The sequence below is a fragment of the Callospermophilus lateralis genome, chromosome 2 (assembly GCF_048772815.1).
Source record: "Callospermophilus lateralis isolate mCalLat2 chromosome 2, mCalLat2.hap1, whole genome shotgun sequence".
Lineage (NCBI taxonomy): Eukaryota > Metazoa > Chordata > Mammalia > Rodentia > Sciuridae > Callospermophilus > Callospermophilus lateralis.
The window spans coordinates 22,448,781-22,459,596 of NC_135306.1; the positions used below are offsets into that span (position 1 = coordinate 22,448,781).

General features: G+C 38.7%; 1 protein-coding gene across 2 annotated transcripts in view; it reads left to right on the forward strand.

The window, feature by feature from the left end:
* Nucleotides 1-10,542, forward strand: part of Lpar1 (lysophosphatidic acid receptor 1) — a 143,517-nt gene extending 132,975 nt beyond the window's left edge. For both annotated transcript variants that reach the window (XM_076843190.2, XM_076843189.2), the window contains exon 4: nt 8,090-10,542. In XM_076843190.2, coding sequence (XP_076699305.1) covers nt 8,090-8,391 — 302 coding nt within the window. In that variant the 3' untranslated portion in view covers nt 8,392-10,542. The remainder of the gene's footprint in view (nt 1-8,089) is intronic.
* Nucleotides 10,543-10,816: the final 274 nt, after the last annotated feature.

Genomic DNA, 10,816 nt, shown 5'->3' on the forward strand with positions numbered 1-10,816 from the left:
TGTAGTACATACAAATGTTATTATTAGAATTATGTTGAGAGTATGGACTTAATTCTTCAACTTTTCTATATTATTTTTATATGCAACCAGAAAAAAGGCACAATTTTTAGAATTCAAAGAAGCAACATATGAAAATTAAAGATCATATACTAAAGCATCTCTACATAAAAATAGTTATAAGTGACTTATTTTTTCTGTATTTTCCAAACCATCTATAAGAGAAAAAATAGACATCACAATGCAAAGAAGGTATTAGCTTCACACATCTGTCACTACAAGTATAGGGACTAATGTACAGTGCTAGGAGTAAAAATTAGATATTATTAGAATTATCCCTGTCATGCTTTCATAAATTAGAAATGTTTTCTTGAGCTAAGTAAACAGTATTATAAATTATGAGACATAAATACATAAAAATAACTCACCAATTTTAAGTTCCTGCCAAGAATGTACTCATGACTTGGGATAAACCTGTGAATATTCAAAGTTAATGTTGCAGGTTGACACTAATTATGCTGATGAATAATTAGAACTGAACTTGTATTTTAAGAAATTGTAAGATCTTATGTGCTGGAGGATGTATTCTCTCCCCACCCTCTGATAGCTACAGTATGGATGTGAGGCCAGGCACCTGCATGGAACTTGGAATCTTGAGGGATTAACACAAAGGTGAGTTGTGTGAATTAGGGATTTTTCCAGGCAGCTACTATAGAGTCTAGGGTCTGGTGGTACAAACTATCTAGGAACATGAGAGTCTGGTTTAGAGACATGTTTCTTGGGAGCAGCATCAGTCTGTTGAGCCATTCTTATAGCAGAAACATGACTGGGCGATGTTTTCCTAGGTTTCTGACTCATCCTAGTGTTCTAGTACTCACTGGGTTCCATAGACAATTTGACATCTGTCAATATTAATCACAGTAGGTTCATTTATGCCTTACTAACAAAGCACATGTAAAAAAGAAATCTGCCCCTGGTGCCCCTTTGAATGCCCTGTAGCAATCATTCAAAGACCTGTACACTGTAGATTAAGTTTATTTTCCAATCAGAGTGTAGTGCTGTGTCCATTAATCAGTCTTACTTGTTTTGGATATGTCTATTAGTCACTTGGCTGGGACTTGCTAATTCATTCAGCAGAAGATATACTGAGTATCTAGACCAGGCACTGTTCTAGATGTCAGAGACACAGATATGGATGTTCCTTCTCCCATAAAGTTATGTTCTTCTTGCATATAAACCAATAAACAAGATAATTTGAAGTACAGATAAGAAATATGAAGGCAATAAAATAAGAAATTGTACTGGTGGTGGTGATGATGTGCTGCTACCTTAGCTAGGACAGCCAAGGGGAGCCTTTGGAAGAAGTGACATTCAGTGACAAGTAGATGCAGATAGCTACAGAAGTGCCGCAGTCTGGCTGGGCACAAATCATGAGCCACTGAAGCAGGAACAAACTTTATTTTTTAACTACAAGAAAAAACCTCACACACGCTCCTGGGGAAATCTCCCGAATGCCACGCGGCTCGTCCAGGAACCCGGCAGCAGGAAATATCTCCTCCGGAAAACCCTCCTCCTGCACTTCCTCAACCAATGAGAACTCTCGGGGAATCCCTGGAAATCCCCACGAGAGTTCGAAAGTAGTGCGAGAACTCAAAAGTAGCGGCAGAGGCGGATAGTAATGCCTCGCCTGTCAATCAATACTGTTGGCAAAATGCCAGGGGCCATACAGACTCCGCTGTGGCTCTCAGCACAGAAGCATATTCCCAGCAGAAGGAACTGTAAACACAGAGCTCCTGGGACACAAATGAGCTTAGACTATGTGGCCAGAACCTGGTAAATGAATGAATCCTCCCACCTCCAAATCCAGTTTACTAACACCGGGAGAGAGGCAGGGAAAATGATGTCCATGCCTTGGACACAAAGTGTATAAGTATACATTGATGACAGTGATATAAAGGGCCAAGGTGCTGTACTGTTACCATGCTCTATCCAGCAATGCTGTCCAGCTGCCCAGTGAGCAGAGGTGGACTCCATGACAAAGGCCTTATAGACACTGAGGAATATCAACAGAAGGACAGCCAGCCAGAAGATGTGATACAGGTCATAGCATGTTATCATCTAGACCTGGGCATATGTGACAGTATAATGCACCAGACTGATGTTGGAATCAATGCTCATCCAATCATCCTCAATGCTCTAGGCTCTGATCCACAGGGGGATACAGGTTGGCAGTGGCTCAGCCCAGGGCAGCCACTCTTGTGCTACCCTTGCCAGCATTCTGAGACTTGACAAGTAGTAGGCCTGCCTATCAGGTCTGCCATATATCCACCCTGACCTCCATGAACTCCTCATGGAAATCATAGGCACCACCTTTGAATGGAAAGAGATGGGATCCAAGAGACTGGCAGGAGCCAGTCATGTATAAGGCATTATAGACCAGCATAATGATTTCAAATGGGAAGGTTTTGGAGATTTTAAGTAGGAAAGGGAATTATGTTTTTAATAGATCATTCTGTAGGAAGAGGAATTGGTTAGGAGTCTGTTGCAACAGGCAGATAAAAGGTATCGCTCACTTGACTTGGGTAGTCAAGTCAAGTGAGCGATAGTAGGAGAGAAGTAGTTTCTGCTGGCTGTTCAACACAGAATTTTCTTCTGTAAGACATGGCACTAGCACACAGGTCACCTCAATGTGCACTTTCCTGTGCACCATTGTAGGAGATCGAGAGCCTGTGGTAGAGTATAGAGAATAGGTGCATGAGATACTCACTGCCTGATGTTAAGGAGAGTAGGCAGTACCTGAGCAAGGCAGCTTTGACATTCTTTTGTATATAGCAAAGGAATTGTTGTGTTGAGCACGACAGTATGATAGGACACAAACTGACACCCAGGAATGTTGAGAAGAGAATGTGAGTATTCTAGTCTGCTTTGGAGTTGGGTGTGTTAATGCCCTTCTCTGAAAGATGAATGTTGCTCTCAGGGGCAAGTCCTGGAAACACTAGAGCACATCACACAGTGAATGAGTTGTGGAACTTCCCATGTCTGCAGCTGTCACCATCACCACCAGGAAGAACTGGAAGTTTTGGGCACTGAGTGAGATGGAGTAAAATTAGTCTCAAGAAAGAAACAGCATACTGTGACTATATCTCAGTCAAACAAATTCTTTTCAATGGTCAATAAAAAAGATTTTATGATTATATAGGGTGTTCTTTCAGAAAAAGCTTTGATCTCCAAAAGCCATTATATGCAGTCTCATTTTAATGACCCTTTAGCTGCTAAGCCAAGCAGTAAGCTGTGTGTCTACGGTCTGTGGACTAACATAGCGTGGGTTAAGATACATAATGTAGAAGGATTTCCTATCTTATCATGTACCTTCATAACACAAATAACAACTTAGCTACAGAGCTGAACTGAAATTTGATTGGATTTTGGGACACCAATCTGCCCACCCTGAGGGAATACACAATTTAGTGGCACCAGAAAAAACAGTTTTTGTATTGAAACATTTATTTTCTCACTTTATCCCCACTATAAGCTTCTGAGGTAGACTGCTTCTGAAATCCTCATTTAAGAAACGGAGAGAGAGGACCCAAGAAAAGGCTAACATGGGCATAGTGCTGGTATAAAATTTATCTACCTTGACTTCTTTTGGATCTGTGGGATATCTGAATTTTTTATAAAAACACAATTTTGCCAGTCACACTGAAAATGCTTTCTATTTTCTTTTTAAATTTTCTTATCAAAAAACTTGGAAAAAAAATTCTGGGCTTCTCCCTGAAGGTCTTCTCTGGCAAGGCCATTTTTCCTCTTTAACTTTGGTTTTTGCATTCCACATGTAAGCAAAGAAGCAAAGTTCAATTTGTTAGGAAAAAGTCATTGTGGGAAAAAAAGACTTAATTGTGAAACCAGATGGTAAGCATTATTCAGCTGATGGGCTAGTAGATCTGAGTGAAGGTGTGGTAATATGATCTTGGTCCGCAGCTGTGACCTGTTGTTCCAGAACAGCCCCTTTCCTCCCTGTCTTTTGAGGCTAAATTCCAGCACCTCTCCCTCCATTTTTGTGGGCACCCAGCCCTCCCAGATTGCTTTGACAGATGTATAAGAATGAAATGAAGCTTGTTCAAGGAAGAGCAACCCATGAGCATGTTTTGAATAGCCTCCTCCCTAGGTTCTTTATAAAACTGGCAAATCAGGTGGAATGTTCTGCACTCTGAGAGACAAGTTTCCCAGCACTCAGACTGCCCTGAGCCCATCATGATGTCATCAAGTCCGTCTTACAAAAACACACATCAACTCTCTCCTTACTTCCCCTAACAAAACACCAGTCAGTGCTTTCTCCTGTGTTTCCTTCCTCAGCAAAAGGTACCACCATACCTCCTTCACCCCAGTTGAAAATCTAGAAGTCATCCTGCACTCACTAAAAACTTTCCTAATCTTCTATACCCATGTTTCCTCATGCTGCTGCCCTCTTTCAGGCTCTCATTATTTCCTTTCTAGCATTTGGAAATATCTAATTTTTTTAACCTTATCTTGATCATTTTCTTCTTTCACTCTGCCACTAATGTTGTATCTTGAATGAATATCTGAATGGTGAGGCCACTAAGGTTACAATCCTCCAGGGCAGGGAAGGGTGCGCACTGTTATAAGCACTGTCTGCTATTGTTATATGCCTCTAGGAGTAAGAACCAATGCTGGACTGGAAACATTTCATCTGTCAGCCAGATACAAAAGGCCTTCATGACCTTGGATATCTTATCTTCTGTCACTTCTGCTTCCGACATTACAATAAATGACCATAAACTATTTGTACTTCCTCTTATTCTCATACTGTGGCATACCATTCCTTGGTTCTGTGCCTTGGCCTGTAGGAATTCCTCCCTCAGAAAAGTGCTGGAAATACAAACTGCCAAAAGCATTGTTCCTACTGCATACATGTTATTTTATTCCTCATTTTGGTAGGTGTTGACTCTTGAACTGCTCAGATTGTTGGGACTCTGATGCTTCCTTTGCTCCCTCTCTCTCTTTTCCTTCTGGTTTTCCTCCTCACACCCAATTGCAAGTCCTCTCATAATCAGGATGGTGTAGTCTCAGAGCTTTTTGGAAATGCCAGGTCTTGCTGGTTCAATCATGCTTTGAAGTTCTGTCCTTGAGCTGTGTTACACTTGAATCTGCCCCACTCATGGTGGCAATAGGTAATGGTGGCCAGGTACATGTACAAGCAAGGAGGGCTTTTGCAAATTGGACCTGTTTGATCCTCCCCATATCCTGTTGGGTAAGCCAGGAGCTATTACTTCACCTCTTTACAGAGCTGAAATGGAGGATTTTTTTTTCTAAATTCATCGACATGTTTTACAGGTGTATACTTGACTCTACAGACTGTGTGTTGATATCTCAAGTCCTGTAACCTGATTTAGTGATGGTTGGCTACTTCTTATTAAAGGGGCTTGGGTGTGATCTATTTTTGTTTTTAAAAGCTCAAAGGGAAATCCATAATATGAGCAGAATTTATTTCAGAATATTTGTACAGTGTGGCTTAAGAGCCTAATCACCTTGGAATATTCCAGGCCCCCTACTCCCCTTGTTTAATATGTCTTCATCTTTTGGTCAGTTTGATCCTTGACACATCTGTGAAAGAGAATTGGAAGGAAGAAGAGGGGGAAATTTTGCATGATTGGTTTTGGATATTGATTTCTGAGGCCAGTGAAATTATTTGATTAAGTCTTAAAGATTCAAACACAGTGTGGTTGGGCCTAATAATAATAATAAAAACAGTTCCTTTCAGTGAGGGAGAAGGGAGAAGCTTCTGAGTTCCTCAATGAAGTGTCCACACACATTCACTCCTGTTGGACTGTGGTATTTCCCACTTCCTGCATCCCATCTAGCAAGGATCCAAGCCTAATAGGGTAATTTCTAAGACCACGGGTCTCTTTGGAAAGATCTTGTTCTTCTTAAGGTTTAACATTGAAAGAAATCAGAAACAACAAATGACTGTATTTGCATTCTCTCACTTTTTAATGAATTCATGCAGCTCGAGCAAATATATGAGAATTAGGAATATTCTCTTCTTTATGGAAGGAGAAAAAGATCATTCTATTTAAAATACATCTCTGCATTGCTAGTATTTAATCAAGCTCTGGATTTGAGCTCAATTAGAGCTTTGATAAAAGTAAGGAGAAAGGAAATGTGAAAAATGCTCTGCCATTCATGAGGGGCCTGTGTGTGTTTTTCGTTTCAAACTAAATGAATAATGGGACCATGCATTTTCCATGTTGGCATTTTCCACCCTAAGAATAATTCCCTTCCTGGATTCTCAATGAATAATGCATTATTTCTGAAACCCAGGAGGCATTCCTTTGATTTTTTCCTTTATGTTTAGCTTTCTGAGTGATTTTCAATAAAGGAAATTCAAGGACTTGGAATGAATGCTTGATTAACATTTTTATTGAAGTTCAAGAGCTCTTTGGCTATTATCTCCTGATATTTGGAATATTATTTTTTTCTAAGGAAAGTCTAAGGTATCGTATTTATTAGAAAATGAAGCACCTTGGACCATCTTCAAAGTGAACAGCAGTTTAAAACCAATACACATTTGTGTTGCAGAACAAAGAGCTTTGTGGGGGTACTTTTCTCCTTGCTTCATTTTCAGTTCCCTGCTGAAAAGGTTCAAAAGAGAAAGTTCACATTCAAAACTGGGCTGTTTAGAGACTAAATCTCATTTGTTTACATTTTGGGATATTCGTAACTTGAGGCTAGTCCAAATCCAAGACTTCAGCCCAAGTATGCCTGCATCCACCAAGGCCAGCACCACTGAAGTCTAAAGATTCCGTTGCACTTCTGGGTCATGCTGTTCCCCATCTGCTCATTAGGCAGCCTGATTGTCCATATGGAGCCTATTAGGTGAGGTGTAATGGGACACGATGGTATCCACTAGTCACATTGGCTCACATCGTTTCAATCAAGGATCCCCTAGAGATCCTGAGGTAACCTGATGGTAGATTTTAATGATATTTCTCAGCTTCCATTTTCCTTGTGATTCAAATGATTAGTGGAACTAAAATTCAAAATGGAACTAAAAATGGAATTAAAAATATATTCTATATTTCCATTCCCTTTAGGATTATAGTAAAATCTTAATTTAGAATAATTGGGGAAAGAAAGAGAACAAAGTTGATGCATTGAAATATAGAATTTGGTTTAAAATATTTAATTCTATTAGTTTCAAGAAATGGAAGAATAAGGTAGTATTTTCTAGAACATGGACTCTGGAGCCATCCTCTAGGAGTAGAAAGGCTGGAATTTGTCTCCTGTCTGCCACTTTCCAGTCCTATAGCCTTGAGCAAGGTATTTAAACTTTTGGGGCCTCAGTTTCTTCTTCTGTACAAAGGTGTTTATTAGTCAAAATGTTATATGGCAGTTGTAAAGATTAAGTGAGTTGTTATTTGGAAAGCATATATCAAGCAATATATAAATGATTGCTGAATAAAAATAAAATGCACATTCTATGCTTGAAAATTATTATTTCCAACCAGGACCATTTAACTGAGCAGGTTAACAATATGATTATTGTCACTGTAAATTTATATAGGCAATTATTTTCTTAACATTCATTTAATTCTTACAACAAATCTCGTGTGGTAAAATATACTCATCTCTATTTTTCAGATGAGAAAAATGGGGTGAAAAAGTAATCCACCTAAGTTTACCCAGTTCATTAAACAGCTAAGCAAACACTTGAGCCCAGGCAAACTAAAATCAGAAAGTGTGCCTTAGCTACACATTAAAGGACATTTGTCATCTTTTGCCTGAAAACGCTCCATTGCTATTAAGAACCATGTCTTTATAAGAGATGGTAGATCCTGAATATCTCAGTTGCTTATCAAACTTGTGTTTTGCTAAAAATAATCACCATCATTGTCTCCATACTCAATTTTAGCAGCATATGAATTAATGAAATGTTACTAAGTCAATTATTTTATCATTATTTTTTTGATGATTAGTGGCTTCCAAGCTCAGTATTTTCATATTGAATTGAAATCATTTCAGAATTTTTTATTCTCTTTTTTTAATCCTCTGGTCTCTCACCCTGTCCTCATAGGTGCCTTCATCATCTGCTGGACTCCGGGATTGGTCTTGTTATTGCTAGATGTGTGTTGTCCACAGTGCGACGTTCTGGCTTATGAGAAATTTTTCCTCCTCCTTGCCGAATTCAACTCTGCCATGAACCCCATTATCTACTCCTACCGGGACAAGGAGATGAGTGCCACCTTCAGACAAATCCTCTGTTGTCAGCGCAACGAGAACACCAACGGCCCCACGGAAGGCTCAGACCGCTCGGCTTCCTCCCTCAACCACACCATCTTGGCTGGAGTTCACAGCAATGACCACTCTGTGGTTTAGAAAGGAAACTAAGATGCAAAGCCAGCTGTCCTCTATGGAGAGATGAACGGCCTCCCCACACCTGATTGCCAGGGCAGGGTGGGGAGTGAGAGAGGAGGGAAAGAAACTCTGGTACTTAAACACTAACCAATGGCAGTATTTGTTCCTAGACCCCACAAGACTTGATGTATATTGAAAATTAGTTTATGTGACAACCCTCATCCTGACCCCATTCCTTTTGAAGGTAGAAAGTAGAGTTCCTGCAATGGAATTGAGAAATGGACTTTGGAGTGTCCATTCAGACGACACTAACTAGACTTGAAAAGATTCTGTGTGGTTTGGTGCAAGTCAGAATAAATTCTGACAAATTGAGTCCACAACTTCATTTACATACAGCCTTCCCTTTTTTATTTTTCAAGATGCATTTCATTTAATAAACACATTTATGTCTATCAGCATGTTTGTGATGGATAAGACTATAGACTGTTAAACTACCATAATTTCATTTTTTTCCTATGTAGGAAAATTGTAAATTAGAATTATTATTTTTTATTTAGAAAGCATGCATGTAATGTATGTATGCAGTATGCTTAAAAAGATAAACGAATACTAATTTTAAATCTTCTAGGAAATAGAAGAACCTAGTTGTCAAAACCAGTATTTGTTTAGACTATGAAAGAAACAATGTTCTAATCACAATAGTACGTTTTTATTAAAGTGTTGTGACAAGTATAAAACAGGGAATATCAGTTTATTGCCAAAAGAATATGTACTCTAAAGTCATAGAAGATGAAGCACAATAATTTTTTTCTGCATATTTAAAATATACAAGTGCATTGTTATTGCCAGTACATCAGAGGAAATTTTTAATAGCCCATTTTTTCTGAGTTATAAAATAATACATAATTGTTGTAGAAAACTTGAAAATTGCATAAATGTGTAAAAAAGGAAAAAATAATTACCAATAATATCACAATCCAGAAGTAACATTCTTTAACAGTTCTCCCACGTATGCCTATGTGTATATTGTATACTTTTTTATGTAATTGGGATTGTACTGTAAACAGATTTGAAACTAGCTTTTTAAATTGCAGAATTGCCAGATTTTACTATGGCATTAAAATTTTAAACAAAAAAATTTTAGTGACTATGTAATATTCCATTTAATGGATGCAACTCAGTTCATTTAACCAATCCCATATTGTCGACTATTTACGTTATTTCTAATTTTCACTATTATAAAGTTGAAAAAAAATGTGTACATAAAACTTTGTCCATATAATTGATTATTTACTTGGGACCTATTTCCATGAAGGATTTTTTTTAAATGTGAAATATCTTCTTATGCTTTTACCTTTTATAAAAAGGGGTTTCCTGCTTTTGTAGCACATGGTAGCAATTGTGAGGAAAGCCAGTTAAATTACCTTCTTACAAAAGAAATGCAGTGGTTACTTTAGTTGAGATGACTTTTATTAATATTACAAGATGGATTAGGAATATTCAAGTGTTACAATAACCAAGACATCCTAATATACCTATCAATTCCAAAGTTTGCTAAGGAACCATTTTTTCCCTCTTTTGGTGGCCACAATGTAATGTAGAATTAAAGAAAATGCAAAGAAATCAAATGTGCTGAGTGAATAAAGGATTGGTGTGTTATATAGCTTGGGACCCTTCTGTCTATATAGCAAAGGGACTGAGTGTGTCCATATGTGACTTGGCCACCATGTATTCTCCAGGATTCACCTGCTGCCATCTTAGGTGACACCTGTTTAATACATTCTCAAGGTCAAGAAGTGATTGCATCAGTTTGTTGTAACAAGTGATGAGGAAGCAACGTGATCTTGAAGCAGGTACGGGGAAGTCAGGAGGACGTCTAAGAGAAAGAACTCCCAAAGAAGACTGACTGTCTTGGAAGGAGGGAGACGGTGTGTGCGTGGTCAGCCTGGAGAGGATAGACTTGAAAAGTGCCCACAGTGAAAAGAATGTGGGGAACCAGTCAGCAGAAAGGTGTTGGTTGCACATACTTTACCAAAAATACAGAACATCTTATACTGGAAGTGAAAGAAGTGAACTTGGACTTTTACTGATGTGCCTATTTTTATGGAGGAAATATGGACTATTTGAGATTAAAAGCATACTAATTGGACTCTAATAAATCATTCTCAATCAGTGTTTGGTCACGTGTGGCTCTGCTCAGTGCGCTTGTCTTTTTTGAGTTTTCTCGCCTGCATGGCACAGTATCTTCCCTCTGTGAGCTCCTTTATGTCCCAGCTACCAGGGATAAAGGACTCTGTGGTGAAGCCAGCCCGTTCCCCCTCCCCCTCCAGAACTGCTTTCTTCCCCCCCCCCCCATGGGTAGATAAACTTTATTCAAATGTCTGCATAAATATGACTTGATGTCAAATGAGAAATTTTTCCAAAGGGTTAAAATTTATTAAACAAT